The sequence below is a fragment of the Macrotis lagotis genome, chromosome 4 (assembly GCF_037893015.1).
Source record: "Macrotis lagotis isolate mMagLag1 chromosome 4, bilby.v1.9.chrom.fasta, whole genome shotgun sequence".
In the NCBI taxonomy this organism is placed as follows: Eukaryota; Metazoa; Chordata; class Mammalia; order Peramelemorphia; family Peramelidae; genus Macrotis; species Macrotis lagotis.
The window spans coordinates 15,306,545-15,325,142 of NC_133661.1; the positions used below are offsets into that span (position 1 = coordinate 15,306,545).

The 18,598-nt window shown below is 35.3% G+C and overlaps 1 protein-coding gene across 3 annotated transcripts in view; it reads right to left on the reverse strand.

The window, feature by feature from the left end:
- The window catches only part of PCDH15 (protocadherin related 15), a 2,110,989-nt gene that overhangs the window by 326,391 nt on the left and 1,766,000 nt on the right, over positions 1-18,598 (reverse strand). For all 3 annotated transcript variants that reach the window (XM_074232276.1, XM_074232274.1, XM_074232275.1), the window contains one exon: positions 8,508-8,587. In XM_074232276.1, coding sequence (XP_074088377.1) covers positions 8,508-8,587 — 80 coding nt within the window. The remainder of the gene's footprint in view (positions 1-8,507; positions 8,588-18,598) is intronic.

An 18,598-nucleotide genomic window follows, 5' to 3' on the forward strand; every position in this document is an offset into this window, starting at 1 on the left:
GGGATGGGGTAGGAGGGAAGGATAGAAGAAAATTCTGTAACAAAAATATTTATCTGGATGAATGTTGAAAAACTTCCATAACATTGAACTGGAAAAATTAAATAAAATATTAATAAATTAATTTCTAATAAAAAGAATGTTAAAAAAAGACAGTGGCCCACATTCTAAATATGTTTTCCCCCTAAGTTTTAGAGTTTCATAATGGCCAAAAGATATAATCTGATTTGTGCTTAACATGATTATGGCTTAGGAGGTTTGGAGGGAGACATATTATTGAGAATGGCGGGGCTCACACTATTCAAAATGGAACATTATCTTTTTATCTAAGCAAATACACAAAACATTAAAAATAAATTCCGAAAGGAGATAAGTTATTGTTGACTTGCAGATCATAATCTGGTGGTAATAAATCTCAATTAATTCAAACTCATTTAAAATTAGTCAGTCACAGGGAAAATTGATATATGGGGGAAAAAGCAAAATCATTGTCCATTTATTGATGAATTTTTCCACTTTTTGACCAAAGTTTCAAGACTGTAGGAAAACTTAATGTCAGGTGGTTTTTACTTGAAAATTTTTAAAAATCAATTATGAAGGCAACTATTTCTAAATAACTTAGATAATGTTCTGCGTTGATTCTTAGCAGTGATGTTTGGATATTTTTTTCCTGAAGATTTTTCAAATGTAAAAGCTAAAATAACATTTCAAAAGAAAGTCAGAAATAATGTTGAGTATAAATACTAATTCTGAAATTTATGGGGTAAGAAATTTAAAAATCCAATATTCTAAAGGAATGTGAAATATAAATGTCAAAATTATCTTAAAATATAGAAATTTGCCCTCACTTATGCCTCATACATCTTTTTTGGAAGTTACCCATATTTACTTTCCACATCACAAGAAACTTAGTGGAGAATGGGAAGATGGCAATCATCGATTATTTCTTGTTATTTTCACAGGATGAGTTCATATATATTTTTTCATTAAGATATGCCTGTGTTGTAATCCTTTTTTCCAATTCTCCATAATTCTTTAATTTTTTAAGATTTTGTACAGGATTATATGCCCTCATAAACCATGAGCTTCTCTACTGTTCTCTGAGTGATATTCATTATTTAATTCTTTGGAGACTATAGCATCATGGCATAACTTGCCATTGCAACCTACCTCTGAATAACTTTGGTATTGAAGGCAGGTATCTGATTCAGGGATATTAAAAAACAAGGAATTTGCTAAAAATCAATCCAGCCAACTTGTTTTTCCCTAAAAAAAATAAAACGTGCTCAATACATTGTTCATATTAATTGTCTGAGACACATATATGAATAGATGGATTATTTAGGCTGTCCATCGTTTAATGACAATGGACATCCTACAGTTTTCTGTGATAGATGGTTAGACCAAACTCTTTTCATTAGGTATTGATTTCACCCAAGAAATCTGAGGTGTTTTGGGATATTGATGCTGCAAGCCCAATATAAAGCAGCAAACAATAGCATTTGGCTGATTTCACATTGATCAGAAATCCATTTTCAACTTGGAATAGTTCAGCTATTCATTGGAAAAGTTTAGCAAGCATCCTTCTTCCTATTTTATATTTTATCTGATGATATTAATGATGAAATTTCAAAGTTTTCTATGGAGCTACATTTTTAGGATTGTTATGAATCATATTATGCATAAATTTGAGATATGAAAAAGTGACATCGCTAGAGGAGAGGTCTGAAGGAGTCATTTTGTTCTCCTAGATACAATGCTTTGTTTTGTTTTATTTTGTTTTTCATTATCAATTAAGATTGAGTAAGTAGCACTTGTTTGCTATATCTTTCTTATTATGTGAGAGTAGAGGAGTCATTCAGTCACTCATTCTAAAATCCCTTTACTGACACCTGTTATTTTTTATTCTAATATTCTGATATTTTTATTCTAATATTTCTATTTATTTTATTCTAATATTTCTATGTATTATTCTCATAAATATGTAAATAAAAAGACATATAGCCTAATATTTGTTACGGTTATCTGGTCAATTCTTTTTGTAATTAAAAGTTGCAATAATCATACACATTTTCCTATCTCTCCTTTTACTTATGCTTGAAGAATCAATTCCCTAAATATACTGTAGGTGCATAGTCATTTTCATGTCATCTTTCCCTTTACACTCTAAACTTCATGAGAATTAGAATTGTCTTTTGTCTCTTTTTATATCACCAGGGTTAAACCTGGTTAATGGTTCCCAGTTGGCATTAATAAATGCTTACTGATTGACTGACTCATTTCAATACCCTCATCATTTTCTTAGATATGGCACAAACACTGTGATGGTATATTTGGTCTTCTCTGGCTATTTCTATAACCTTGGCTCCCTGTAAAACCACCTGATTTGTTCCACTCTCATTATAAGCAACAATTTATGGTTTCCACATTAGATGCCCTTTGAGTGACAGCTCAATTGTGTGTCTCTCCCTAAACTTTTTAAATATAATTTATCCCTCCATGTTTTTATTTATTATTATTTATTTTTATTTTATTTATTATTATTTATTTCATGACCTTCCTTTTGTTGCATAAAACCCACATTTATATATTTTATATATTTAACCAGTGTTACTTTTGCTTATTAGAGTGATGCTTACCTTAGCAAATCAAATATTCACTTAGTAAAATGACTTGTGGATTCTTTAGTGCTGCTAGTGATTATGATAATGAATCTATATCTCTAAAACTTCCATATGAAATGATTGCAGTTTGCTTTATGTGTCACAGTAGATAGAAAGCCAGATTTTATGTCAGGAAGACCTGAGTTCAAATATGACCTCACAAACTAGCTATGTGACCTTGGAGAGGTCACATTCATTTAATATGGAAAATCTTTGTTCTTCATTATCCTCTGCAAAGATTTTTTGGGAAACACAAGATGATCAAATATCCAAATCTCTCAGTTCCTTTATTTGATACTCTAAGAACTTGTAAGTCATCCTTCCTTATTAGTTCCAATATCTTTATATTGGCCTGTTATGTTTATATTAGAACTATCATTTTCAGTATGATTCACTTCCTTCTAGAGGATACCCATTTTGGGGACAGAGGACAAAAATCCTACATTTAGAATGTCAATTGCTAAGAAACAAGATTAAAAATGGTGTGACCAGTACCATATACCATCTTTCTTTTCCATTGTTCTCTCTCATGAATGCTATAACAATAAAAGAGGACCAAAAGACTCAGGACCATTTTTATTTTTCCTTTTTCATGGGTAGTTTGGATCAAATAAATCATTGCCACAAGACAGACCTACTGGTAATGACATTCTCTAGATTTGCTTCAGCTGTTCTACTGAAACCAGACTCTTTCTGTTACCTGGAAATTTAATGGTGATACAAAATGTGGATAAATGGCTAATATATGTTCATGATTTTTTTTCTTCTCCTGAGTTTTATGACCAATCATATAAACCTTTCTTTGACCAACTATGAGAGTGAATTTTACTAGGATAAATGTCAGATATGTCCTATTATTCTCCTTGTCACTGCCATTCCTTCAAGGAGAGAGTTTATCATTAACTGTTGCTCAGGAAAGATTCTCCTTATCTTCAGATGAGTGATATGCAACAATTCTCTATCATTCAACTGGAGTCTTTCATTTAAAAAAAATAAAGACAACTTAAAACCAGTTCAAAATAATGAGACAAAAATTTCTTGGAAAGAATAAATAAAGATAGTGGCATTGCTACATAGAGGAAAGGCTTTTCCTTACCATAATAAGATATTTCAACAGAAGTTTTTGATTATCAGATTTCTATTAAGTAAGTCCTATTTCTTTATGTATTTTCCCTGTTGATGAAGTCATAGGATTTTGGTCATTCATATTATTCATATGGCTTATCATATTTATTGTCATCCTGTGTTAAATGGATATTTTCTCATAGATCTCATGGATAAACTGCCAAACTGTAGATAGGTTAAGCTGAGGTTGACAAGACATGCAATCACCCCCTGATTGATCACAGATACATAGCTTCTTAATCTTAACTCCTACTTCCCCAAGATAGCATAGGCTCCAGAATAAAAAAAAAAAAGATTCTCTTAGCCTCCTAGAAATGCCTTTGAAGAGTTAGATGATTCTCAAATCTCCTTTCAAGTCCTCATTGGTATGTATCCTCCCATAATTACTATTGAGAATCATTTTAGTCCCCAGTCTAAAGTACTAATTTTAAAGAGATAAGTATAGGGTAGGATCAACAGCTCCTTTCAATACAAACAAAAAGAGATGTTCCCTAAAAATATAGGACTTGATTGGCTTACAGACAGAGTACAGTGTTCAAGGAGAGTCTCCACTGACAGATTCCTGGCAGACTTTCTGTATTGAAGTAATTTTCTAGTTCCCCAAGGCCACACAAGACCTAGCTTTGTAGGACTAACACTCTACACTTTGGGGATGTAACAAAATATCAAGACTTCATATATTACCACAACGTTCCTGCAAGGCCAGATTTTTTATTTTTTTTATTTTTTTTTGGTAGAGGGGAGTATGCATTTACTGAAATTAAATTCTACCTTATCAGTATGTGAATATTCTTGCTGTTCTGGCTAAGTAAGTCTCCATTCTTTAACTGTTAGCTGACCTGTGAGTACTTACTTTTTTTGAGCATCACACATAAAACAGCAAAGTAACCACATCAGGGCCATTCTTAACAGGCTATTTACTAAGATAATAATATAAGAATAATAGGTAAGAAACTCTTCCCCAGCAGTCTGTGACAAACCCTTCTATTAGTGTATAAGAATGTAGGGAAAGTGGGTATTCCACAGCATCATGATCCTGAAGTCCTCCCATTTAGAGTATAAACTATCTGTTATCCTGAGACCCAGAGTGACTTCCTTGCTGGTCTTTTGTGAAGGCTATGAAGAGTTGACCACTAATTGCTTAGTTTCCAATATAGACACTGCTGCCAGCTGATCTGGTGATAGCATTAGAAGATATATGGAAAGACTCTGAAATAAAAAAATTCTTCAAATGTTTCCAAGTTCATTCTCTAATCATAGATGGGATGGGGAATGGGGGGAGAGACAATATGGATACAGTTGTAGAAGAGAACTTCCCTTCCCTTCTCCCCCAGTCTGTAGGAGGTTCCACTGTAGGAATTTTACTGGAAAGTCACACTTTTTCTAACCTCTCAAATTACCCTCTTCTAAACTTGACAATTTAAAGAGGACCTTATTTCCTAAGTCTAATCAGATCTTTCTTTTGCAATGGGCCCATTTCTGCTTATGCAGTATTAGCCAAGCAATACAACAAGGGGGAAGTGGGGAGGTGGGGGTTGAGACAATTTACCAATATTTATTGAACTATAAAGTTCTCCAAGTGTGTCATTGTGGGCAAGTCACTTAACTTCCCTAAGTGACAGGAAAGTTGGAGACTAAGTGAAGAACAAATGTGTGTGTTTGCTTGTGTATGTGTGTGCTTGCATGTGTGTGGTATGTGCATTTCTTAAAAAATCAAAGAGAAAATTAAAGTTGATAGAAATCTAGTATTCCCAAGTTTTCTGATTTCATTGATGAGAGTTGACATACAGTTAATTGACTATGACCTAGAGGGCTTGTATTTTCTGATGGTGAAAAAACTTGGCAGATGGTTGCTGTGCTTTTCCATGGTTGGCAAATTCATTACTTTGTTGGCAACTTGGTGATGGGACCCATGAGAATCAACTGTCAGGTGACAAAGATACTTTTCTATCAATTGGCCTTTACTTGAAACCTTTCCAGTTCAGGAGATCCAGATCACAGTAACACACACACACACACACACAGACACACGATTCTCTAGTGGATATTTTTCTGCAGGTACTACAAGGCTTGTCAACTCATTCTTTTCATCTTGCTAAAGGTCATTTGGGACCTCACCTTGGCTGCCACTTTCCAGATGATAGAAATTAAGAAAGTAGAAAACTAATATGTTTACAGGATAGACAATTTATCATCTTCTGATACTCAACCATGTTTTAAGAAAGGAAGATCAACTAAAGTGCTCATGAACTTACAAAACAAACTACATAAAATGAATTAGCCATCACTAGAAGGAAACAAAGCTGCCAGTGAAGATAAATGGTGAAAAAACATTTCTATCTGAGGAGAAAAGCGACTTTAGGAAGTCATCAAGTTTATCACGGCCCTCAGGCAGCATCTCAACCATATCGAGAGAGATAGATGAATATCCATGCACACTTTAGAGTGCAAAAGATAAAATAGTCCTCAACCTTTTTCAATAAATAATTTCCATATTTGACCACCATGATCATCAACATTTTTTTAAGATATAACGTAAATGTTCAATGATTTTGGGAATTTCTGTATACTACAGAAAAAGAATGGGAGTGATCTAACTGCTGAACAGATTTGCATGGTAATGTAGAGTTCTATGATAAGATGTCTTAGACCGCTGGTTGTGATATTTAGTAGACTTGTTTCATCATGAGACTTACATACTTGGTTATAATAAGTAATGGTTTCACTTGAATGATTTAATTCCATTTAGAATATGACTTCATATATCACAAGCTAATAAATACCATCTCATAGTTCTTGTGGAAAAAACATCTCTCCAGATGTTTGGGGCAATCTGATGTTTAGCCCAAAAGTCCCAATACTAAAGATCCTCCAAAAGTTTAGGCATCTTCTGTCTTAGCCATAGTTAAGAGAAATAGACCTGATGACCCAGATCCTCCAGGAGCCTCAATGGCCTTGAGTTAGACCACACATAGATGCATAATTTGTGGACTTCTGGTAAAAGATGGATTTGGCATCCAAGAACCTTTGATTCAGATCTCATCTTAGACATTTACTAGATAGGTGACCATGGATATTTCATTCCTATGACCTTCAGTTTTCCCACAAAAAAATGTAAATACCTGTAGAACTTGCTTTGCTAGATGGTTGGTGACTCAGATGACATTCTATACACAAAATGTTTTGAAACTCTTTTGGTATCATAAGTTTTCTGGGGTACATTGGGAAGGAGGGAATAATTATTTATTAAGCTTTTGCCATTAAGCTTCAATAGACCTGTCAGGTTTCACTTGACCTTAACAACATCCCTAGAAGGTATTTGTTGTTCAGTCATATCAATTAAGTCTGACTCTCCTTGACCCCATTTGGGGTTTTTTTTGGGAAATATTGTGAAGTTGTTTGTCATTTCCTTTTCCAAATTATTTTACTGTAGAGAACAATGTGACAAAGACGGTTGAATGACCCACCCAAGGTAGAAACACAGTAAGAAAGTGTTTGAGGATAGATTTGAACTCATAAAGATGAGTCTTCCTCACTTCAGGACTGGTAATCTTTGTGTTATGCCATCCACCTGTCCAATTTTGTCATTACTATATCATAGTATTATATTTATTTTACAGTTGGTGAGAGAGAGAGAGAGAGAGAGAGAGAGAGAGAGAGAGAGATTAAGTGATATCTCCAGGGCCACACAGCTAGTAAGTGTCTGAGGCCAAATTTGAACTCAGGTCTTCCTGATCCTACCTTTAGCACTCTACTGTAACCCCACTTGGCTGGTGAAAGTGATGGTGACAGTATATGAAACATTTAAACTTCTAATATACATAGAAATCAAAGTTGGTATCAGAGGAATTGATCTGAATATAATCTCTTATTCACTTCTCAAATCACTTTACCACTTTTGGTCTCAGTTTCCTTATGTACAAAATTAACATTTTAGACCATATATAATCTCTAATCATATGCAGATGCTTGTGTATGTTTGCATATGTAAACATAAACATGTACCCAAATATATATAAAGTATGCGTGAGTGATTTCATTCAGTTTAGGATTCCAGTGATAGTATAGATCAGAAGCATCTCTGTCATTTATAGTTTTTAAAAAATTGCTAGGTCTATTGAGAATGCCAATGACTTATCCAGGGTAATACAGCCATTATCTCAGAACCCAGGACTCCTTTACTCCAAATTTGGTTCTCCATCCATTCAGCCTTCCTATTTTTCATATAATTGTTTTCACACATTCAATCACATAGTTAAAAGCTACCAAGGCTAATGAAAATCAGGTTAATAGAAATGAACTTGTGAAAAGTGAAATTTTAAATACATGTAGAATAAATTTTGCTTAACAGAACTCATTTTTTAATGAAACAGTTTTTAAGGCCAGGCTATTCTCAGTTGAAATGCCCTTGTTGTTATGAATAGCTGACAACTTTAAAGGGATGTAATTAATCCCAGGTCATGGCTGCAAATGGAACGTTTCCACCTCAGTGAGTTTTACCTAATAAAATGTTTAAAATAAATAAATAGTCCCCTGTGTATGATTGCTCTGCTCAATCCCATTCTTGAGGCTCTCATTACCATGGAAGGGGGAGAAGTACAAACAGCTGACGGCCCCTGATTAGGAGCCTTCTCTCTAGCTCAGTTATTTTCTACCTGCTAAATGTTAAATTCTCAAAATATTCAAGGCTCAAAATTCAATTCAATAAGTATCTTCACTTACGTTTCTGAAAGGTTGAAAACTCGTTGAGGATCTCCATTCTCAATGGCGTACGTTATTGGATCATGCTCTCGATCTGTTGCCTTTGGGAAGAAAACATAATGAAATGATCAAGTTACTGATAGAGGGTTTAACTTGTACATGGGAAAAAACAAGTGAAATGTAAGAATTTGAAAGTACCATAGAGGCACGGACAGGGATTGAATCCTGAGATTAAAGAGATGCGGTGGTTCCTGATTCTAGCTTGGACGCCAGGAAAGTATGATCTAAAGCAAGTCATTTCATTTCTTTAAATATCAATGACTTCATCTAAAAACAAAAATGTAGTTGAGCAGAAATCTAAGTAATGATCCTATAGATTAACTAGACTCAGACAAAATGTGATGGTTTATATTTAATGGTGTTGGGCATCTGAATTTTAGTTATGTCTATTGTTTATTGGGGCAACTAAGTGACGCAGGGGATAGAGCACCAGACCTGGAGTCAGGAAGACCTGAGTCAAGTCAAGTCTGGCCTCAGATACTAGGTGTGAGATCTCAGACAAGTCACTTCACCTAGTTTGCCTCAGTTCCTCAATCTGTAAAATGACTTGAAGAAGTAAATGGCAGGGGCAGCTAGGTGGCACAGTGGATAGAGCACCGACTCTGGAGTCAGGAGTACCTGAGTTCAAATCCAGCCTCAGACACTTAATAATGACCTAGCTGTGTGGCCTTGGGCAAGCCACTTAACCCCAACGCCTTGCAAAAAAAAACCCTAAAAAAAGGGAGTAAATGGAAAACCACTCTGGTATCTTTACCAAGAAATCCTCAAATAGGTCAAGAAGAGTAGGAGACAACTGAACAACACATCTTTACTAGCGCTAGGGACATTCTGAACATTGTTTTTCTCTTTTTTTTAAAATGGTGCTTTGATGTGCTTTGATCTTTGATCTAACTAAAATGGAGCTAGATGGAGGACCATCTATCATGTACTTGATGAGCTCTTCCTTTGCAGATACTATACCACATATTCTCTGTTTTAAAGGTTTAAATTTTCCACGTCAATGTTCATTATAGATAATGACATTGCAAACTTCAAAGAAAAATGTGCAAAAAGATATTATGGGAGAGAATTCTTTATTGGGCTGTCTTCTTCATTCCTGGGTGCTCCAGCAGGGTGTGATGGTAGACAAGGATCACTGTGTGGCAAATGAGCTCTAGAACAAAAAAAAAATATGCTGACGCTGAAGTAACCCTTTGAATTTGGTTTTGTTATCGACCTCAATGATCTGGAGAAGTGCTACAGATAAAAGCCCCCGAGTCCAAAGGTCAACAGAAGAAAAAAAAACATAGACTATATTTGAGACCTCTGATACTCCAGTCATGTAGGTGACCATGCAGAATGTGCTGTCTTTGTATACTTCTGGTAGCACCAGTCTCATTGTGATAGTCTATGGTAATGGGCTATGGCAATGGTTTGACTCACACTGTGCCCATCTATGAAGGTAACATCTTTCACCATGACATCCTCCAGAATTCTTGAAGATAAAATCCTAATATCAGAGCTGATAAAGAAATTATATAATATCAAGGAGAAGCTTTATTAATTATCCTAAATTTCAAGCAGGAAATGGTCACTACCTTATCCAGTTTTATTCTGGAAAGAAGCAATGAAATTCTGTTGTCAGGTCATCATCAATAGCAATAACAGTTGTCTCAAAGCACTCTTCAAATCAACTTTCTTATATATAGAAGAATTCTTATGATATTCATTCGACTCAATCACAAAGTGTAAGGTCGATGGGCATGCTTAAGGATATTCATGCCAATAGAGGATTGTCCATTGGTCTCACCACATAGCTGTCATTGTTGACAGAATAAAGAAACAAATGATAGGCTTAATTTCTAACACAAAGAAAATCTGGATCCCTGCCCCCTCTGAACAAAACTCTCTCTGGATTGGTGGCTCCATTCTGAGTCCCCTTTCCATCTGACGGCCATTGTGACAAACTACTAATTATTATAAATGATTCTTTAATGGAATGACTTATTCTTTCCTCCCTTCTTCCTCCCTCTCTCCATTCCTTCCTTCCTCCTTTCCTTCCCAAATGTTATAAAATAATTCCCCCACTCCCACTCCCCCAAAAAGAGAAATGAGATTGGGATGGCTTTATTTCATATTTAATTCATATTTTTAAAATTGGAGAAAGAAGATGATGAGTATGTCTTTAAGGACATTGACTGTTTATATACTTTAAATGATTTCTTTCCATAATTTATGTTTTATTGTAAAAGGTTACAAGTAGACACAGTTCTACATAAGAAGCTAATTACTGAAATCTAGACAGGAAAAAAAGATGGGACTGATATTTTTTATGTTTTTTAATAATTTTTAATATATCTCATGTTTTTTATATTCCACTTTGATACTTGTTCCTAGTTTGTATAAATTTTCAGAACCATAATAGCCCTGTCTTTTCTTTCCCTGTACCCTTACCTCCTTTCATGAATATTAATGAAGAATTTTTATGTCTGCCTAAAATAAAATGAGTGCTTTACTTGTGTCCTGTCAAATCTACTTCAAACAAAAATCCATATTTTAAAGGGAAAATAATTAAAATTGTGTCAATATATACCTGTACTTCCCAACTTACAGGGTTGGAGGCTCACCAGGATTAGAGGAAAATAGATGGGACATCAGAGGCCATCTATTCTAAAACCCTCATTTTATATATAAAGAAACCGATTTCCAAAGAGGTTTAATATCCTACCAAGTCTACCCAGGTGAAATACGTAGCTAGAAAGCATTCCCAAGGTATGTAAGCTTCTAAGTTATTTATTCCACTGACTCTGAGATCCTACTTTACAAAGTGATTGGGAATGATGCAAATACTTCATCTGAATAATTGTTTATAATTTAGCTGTGTGAGAGGATAGAGTCAGAAAAACTACTGGGGCACAAGATCTGTCACCGACACATACTAGTTTTGTGCCCCTAGGGAGGCTAATTAACCTCACTGTATCCTACACAACTCTCCAACACTGAATTAGAATTGAATTGAAAACCTGCATTAGTGACAGAAATTTTTACCAACTGGAGTCCCTCAAGCAAAGATATCACAAATGAGAAGCAAAATATAATAGCGAAAATACGTTATTTATTATCATCACTATTAGAGCATCTCTTTTTTTAAACCAATAAGACAGTGTGATATGATCAGAAAATCACTTTTACCACAAAGAATCTTGGAACTCAGTTCTTTCCAGAGAAAATATTGCTAGAGGCAAAGTCAAAAATTTGAATTCATATTTCTCAAATTCTGGACCAATTTTCTCTCCACTAGGTTTCACTGAATTTAATCCACTTGATATTTTTAATGCTATGTTTACAAATGGTGGTATAAAACATGGCATTAAAGACATATATGAGTAAAAGAGAATACAGATTAGTCATGTGGGAAGAATGGATGAGGAAGACAAATAATACTTCAATGATATGACTAAGGATAAAAAGAGAATCAGATAAAAATCCATTTTTAAAATTTTCAATCTTCTTGCAATCCCCGATATAGCCCCAGTGTAACATTGCAATGAAGCAACTAAGCAAGGGAATCATTCAAGTTAAATTCATTGGAAGTCAGAGATAATTAAGTTAAAAAAAAGTAAAAACTTTTCTAGAAGTGTCTCAGAGGTTTATGGTAAATAATTTTCTTTAAAATCATGGGAAACTGTTGAGATTTCTTGTCCCTTGTTGTGTCAGCTGTGGAACAAATAATATTATAAATAAAAGAACCACAAATCACCAAATTCAAATCTTTACAACCAAGTTTTTTGTGGTCTTTCGAGATTTTAATTATTACTAGAATTGCACCCCTTTCTTTTTTGTTTTTTTTTTTTTGTTGCAAGGAAAACGGGGTTAAGTGACTTGCCCAAGCCCACACAGCTAGGTCATTATTAAGTGTCTGAGACCGGATTTGAACCCAGGTACTCCTAACTCCAGGGCCAGTGCTATATCCACTACGCCACCTAGCTGCCCCAAGCTGCACCCCTTTCTGAAGAGCTTAAAAGGATACTGTATAATTATAACAATTCACTTAGGTAAAAAAAAAAAATCTCATTTTCTGATTATATCTTTATCCTGAATCAAATGGGAAAATCCAAAGATGGAGATTGATTCCAAGAAGTAACAAATTAACAGATGAAAGACTCTAGATTAAGAGTTGGGAAGAATCAATGAAGTCATGGAGTCTGGTCCCCTCATTTTTGTAGATGAGAAATCTGAGGCACAGAGAAATTAATTAATTTGTCCAAGTTTACACAATCAAAAAATGTCTAAGATAGTATTTGTACTCTGGTCTGCTTGACTGCAAGTCCATTCAAGCAAAGAGGCAATTTAGCATAAATCCTTTATTTTACAGGTCAGGAAATTGAGTCTCATAGAGGTTGAGTGACTTGACTGTAAGAAAGATAGAGTCTTACCAAGGGCAAGACACCTTGAACCTTCAGCTGTTCTTTGGATGCCATTATCAATACTTGCACTCCCTCAGGGACCAGGAACAAATGAATTTAATGATTGATGAGAATAAATAGTTAAACTAGGAGGCTACCAGATATTGGATTTCCTCTATATTGCTGTCTACAAGCTAGGCTGTCATCTCCCTCGACGTGCCCTGGTCCTTATGTCTATGATAGTAGCACAATAGGGGACTCATGGTATCTCAAGGTCTCTACTGCCATAATAATGAATGTTCCTGCAATCCCAGAGAGTGTTTTGTGATGCTAGACCCTGATGCATCTTTGTGTTACTTGCTTGAGGATCCAGATCAGATATTATAGCTCTGGAAAATTAATCAATTAACAAGCATTTATCCAACACAACCTGTATACCAGATGTTAGGGATCGTTATGCTGTAGAGTGGATAGGGTTGTGGTTAGAAAGTCAGATAGTTTTTTTGTGAATTCAAATATAGCCTCAGACACATATGAACTATGTGTTTCTGAGTAAATCACTTAACCTGTTTGCCTCAGTTTCCTGATGTATAAAATGAGATGGAAAAGGAAATGACAAACCACTCCAGCATATTTGCCAAGAAAACCCAAACAGGGTAATGAAGAGACAGACATAACTGAAAATGACTCAGTAGTAACAAGGGATACATTAACAAAAATGAAGCAATCTTTGCAGTCAAGGAAATTACATTTTTTTTTAGTTTTTTTTTCAAGGTAGTGGGGCTAAGTGGCCACACAGCTAGGTAATTATTAAGTATCTGAGGCTGGATTTGAACTCAGGTACTCCTGACTCCAGGGCCAGTGCTCTATTCACTGTGCCACCTAGCCACTCCAGGAAATTACATTTGAGTCAAAAAACCTCTCCTTGGAACTTCGGTTTAATTAAGAGCCTTCCCTCTCTTCATATCTTCCTATTAGTCTTGTAAATAATTTGCTTTATATGTAGTTGTATGCTGTCTCCCAAAGTAGATTGTTTGAGGGCAGAGAGTGACTTCTTTTTTGTAACTTCAGAACTTAGTTTCCGAAAAAGAGTGTGTACTTAATAAATTAATTCATTGATTAATGAATTGTCTGATGAATTAATTATATGACTTTTTGGTCAATAGCTTTGCCATATTATATTTCCTATTATTCCTTTATACAAATGAGAAACTGGAAGAAACCTTTACTACTTGATGTTCCACAAGGTGATTTCAAGTTCTGAGATACATTGATTCCAGGAAGACTTAACTCCTTTGTGTTCTAAATCCTACAATTTTCTGAAAATAAAATACACAGGCAGAAACACACACACACACACACACACAGCCATACACTCCTCTATACGGTCCAGTGAATAGAAATAAATTACATAACTGAATTATTATACATGGGTGGGAGGGATTATATCTAGTGGATTGTAGGAAGTTTAGGCAGAGAATACTTAAGTTTATTTTTCCTCTCAAATGCAAATACAGTCAAGAGCAACTTTCTCAGTTTTCTTTAAAAATGCACATTGCTTTTTAGTTAAATAGAATCTTCACCATCCATTTCATTTCCTTTATGAATGCTTGTGTCTAAGCAAAGCACAGACAAAGAAGGGACTCTCTGCTATAAATTCAGCCTAAGTATGTTTCTTGACTTTGTGTTCCCTCTGTCCTACTCTTAAACTGCTATTATATCTCTTGCAAAAAGGAGCAGAGTGCTTTCTGAGTGTGGAAACGGAAATAAAACATTAGCAAGCCTTGGAATGGAGCTTTGGGGACATTAATAGCAGTAGTTTATAGCAGAAAGCACTAACTGTCTCTGTCCAAATGGGTCAACTTTTATCCTAATACAAATTTCAAGCCAAAAAATATCAGAAAGATTTGTATTTGGACATTTTATAAACTCATAATCAAAACAGTCAGGTCCAACCCCTTGTGACTCCATTTGGACTTTTCTTGACTCATTGTACAGTCGAGAAAACTGAGACAAATAGGTGACTTGACCAGGGTCACATAGCTTGTGACTGTATGCTACTGGATTTGAACTCAGGAAGATGGGTCTTTCTCACAAAGCAACCCAGGTAGGACCCACTCCAATTTTGTTGCTGCTAAATTTGGAGGACTAGAACGTGTTCCCTGTAGACAGTAGGCACTTATTAATGAATGTTGACTGAGGTTCTATTAATTCAGTATTAGGTAGTTACAAAATGTTGCTTCTAAGAACAAGTAAGTACAACATTTATATTCAATATTCATTACAATTAATCCCTCTAAACATCTCCAAGTTACCTAGGAAATAATCAACTTTGAGGCTGAATTTTAATCAGTTTGATTCTAGTCTTCAGTGGGAAGGTAGAAAAGGCAGCAATCAAAATGCTTCTGAACAAGTCATTCATATTCTACTGCTTACCTCCTCTTTCTCCTTCTCCTACTCTTCTTCCTCCTTCCTCTCTTTCTCTCTTGTATCTTATGTCTGTGATGTTCTATTCCTTACCCTATCATTCTTTCTCTTTTCTATTTTTTTTGCATCTTCCTGTCTGTTTCATTGTCTCTCTCCATAGTATAAGAAATGTCTATGTGAATCTGATATATTTTCAGTTATTGATTTATTAGTCATTTAGACCAGGAGCATTTCTTTGTTTTTTTGCAAAGCAATGGAGTTAAGTGACATGCCCAAGGTCACACAGCTAGTCAATTATTAAGTATCTGAGGCTGGATTTGAACTCAGGTCCTCCTGACTTCAGGGCCAGTGCTCTCTCCACTTCGCCACCCAGCCTACCTGACAAGGATCATTCCTTAATCATTTTTTATGGGTCAGGCACTTGGTCAAGTTTTGTGTCACAAAGGAAGGCAAAAATGATTCCTGCCTTTAAGGAATACATATTCCACTGGGAGATGCAAGCACCTAACATCATGGAAATTACTAGGGATGTATGGGATACCTGTAACAAGGATGTAGAGAAGAAGAAAGCATAAAGGGATTAGAGGGATGAGAAAGGCTTTCTACTGAAGGTGGGATTGGAGATGAGCCTGAAAGAATCCAGAGGTACCAAGAGTTATAATAAGTCTGGGCCAACTGGTGGAGTTTGGGAAAAATGCCTAGAGAATCTCAGAATTTCAGAGCTGAAGTGACACACCAGGGAATCTCTAGTATAAACTAGACCTAAAATGCATCCCACCTTTACATTCTCAGCAAGGAATCAGTTATCTTTGACTTGAGCATCTCCAGTGAGAGGGACTCTACTACAGTTCCAGGAAGTCCATTGAACATTTGTGTGATTTTTATATGTTAGCAATTTTCCCCCCTTCGTAACATCAAGTTGACTTTTTCTTTTTGCAAATTTCTCCCATTATTTTCTTTCAGTAATTAATTTATATTTCCAGACTCCTATATGAGTTTGATGTCCTAAAGTCAGGGGTTGTAGGTTTAAACCTTGGAACTTTCATCTACTACTAATGTGACCTTGAGAAAATCATTTAATTCCTCTGAGACCCTTTCTGCTAATCATTAGAAAAAAAAAACAGATTGGAATTCTCATGAAGTCTAAAGAAGGTCTCCTTCATCTAGAAATCTGTGGAGCTACCTGTCATGTTGCCATTTGCTCCCATTTCTTCACAAAGAGGAAAACCTAAGTTGGTCCACATTTTTGATTGAAAGGCTTCAAGACAGGACAATGGATGATTTCAATAGAAATGAATGAAAATGAGAACAATTGGAGATTGGGATTTCTAGTAAAATGTAGTTTGAATCTAATTTACATGTTTGGGGAAAATGTTTATTAAATGCCTACTCTGTACAGTACACCACAGAATTACAGAGAAATAGTAAATGCCTTGGATAAAGGTATACATCACATGCTCATTACACTGGTGGCTAACCCAAAGCACAAAAGGAGATCTAATATATTATTTTACAGAGCTGGCATCCAAAAAACAGCATGACAAAATTAACTGAATCTGAGAAAATGAAATTTAAGAAAGATAAATAAGAAAGTAAAGGTTTATCCTTAGGTTTAAAAAAAATTAACTTCAAAGTACAAAATGATGGAGGCATTGCAAGACTTTTCTGAGAGGGATGGAATTTCAGTGCACTGTCAGATTAATACAAGTTAGAAGTATGATATAGTCATCTGAAAAAAAGCTATTGCACATTTTCCAAGCTTACATTCCAAGAGACAAGAATGAATAGATAATAGTTCTTTAGTCTTCTCTCCTCATTAGAGCAAACCTGGTGTATTAGTTTTGTTCTGTGTACCATAGATTAAGGACAATTCAGAAGAGTACAACTAAAATGGTGAAGGACTTTGAGTCAGTGTGAACCACTGTTAGAGGAAGGACTGAAGAAAGAAATGATATAGAGTTGAAATTATAACTGTGGTAAATTTGATAGAGTGGATGCTTATTTGGGGTATGAGAGCCTGAATGGCTACTGAGGACCTGCATAATACTGAAATTCTCTAAGATTCTCTGAAGCAGTCCCTGCCTTCAAGGAGCCAATATTCTCCAGAGAGGAATTTTACAATTTTGTCCTTATTACAATTAATCAGAAATGGTAGTATGGGGTTATAGAATAAATGTTGGGTTTAAAATCAGAAAACTCACTTTTAGAATCTACCTCACTTACATAGTGGTTGTGTGACCTTGAACAAGTTTCATGTTGGACATAGGAAGCATTTGAAAAATACCTCAGGCTTTAGACTCTTGTTAATTGTGTCTCTTTGCAACCATAATTTCCTTTTGTGTAAAATCGACATAGTGATACCTGAAATACCTCTCTCATGAGCTGTCGGAAGGCTTAAATGAAATAATCCATGTAAAATCCTTTGCAAGTCTTAAAGCACTCTATAAATATCAGCTACTATTTTTGTAATGAAAAGTAAGACAGTAAATGCTAACTTTCCACTTACAACACTGCCCATCCTCATCTATTGCCTTCGTGAAGTCAGTCTAGTTTGAGGGGAAGTCCTTAGAGATTCAGACTCAATAAATGTGCTCCCATGGAAGGCTTGCCAGGAACTCTGGGCAAATTTGGCAGGGGCTGGAGATTCATTGGAAGAAGATATAGATCTGATTGAGATAAGGTCCCATGGGCTTGTCCCCTATGGTAAACTGCCAATTGATGCAAGGGTCTCTCAGGACAAGAAGAAAGAAGCCCAAAGAACCTTAAAAAATCATTAGAAATAATAGAACCATCAGAGGGGGAAAAGATGGGGGAAAGGTCAAGAGAAGGTCAAGGCTTAAGCTTAATTTCACAGAATTCATTAATACTTCATTCTCTTGGAGTTCATGACCCAAGTAAATATAATTCATCATAATTTCATCAATTCTTCACTCTTCCTATCCCTTCTGTTTTCCACATTACATTTTAATGCAGACATCCATAAGCTTGGGTGCAATCCATCTACTGAGAAGGCTCAAGTTCTGACCATTTGAACATCAGGTAAAGGAACTTGAAAATTTAGAATGAAGAGAGAAGTCTGGGTAGGAAGAGGTGGTAGTAGTTTTCCATAAAAGAGCTTTATGACTCTTTTTAGTTGGCTTCCTAGCTTTCAGATGGAATAAGGAATAGAGTTCAGGACCTAGAGGAAGAAAGACTGGAATTCTGAAACTATTTCAGATCACAGATACTTCCCAGCTGTGT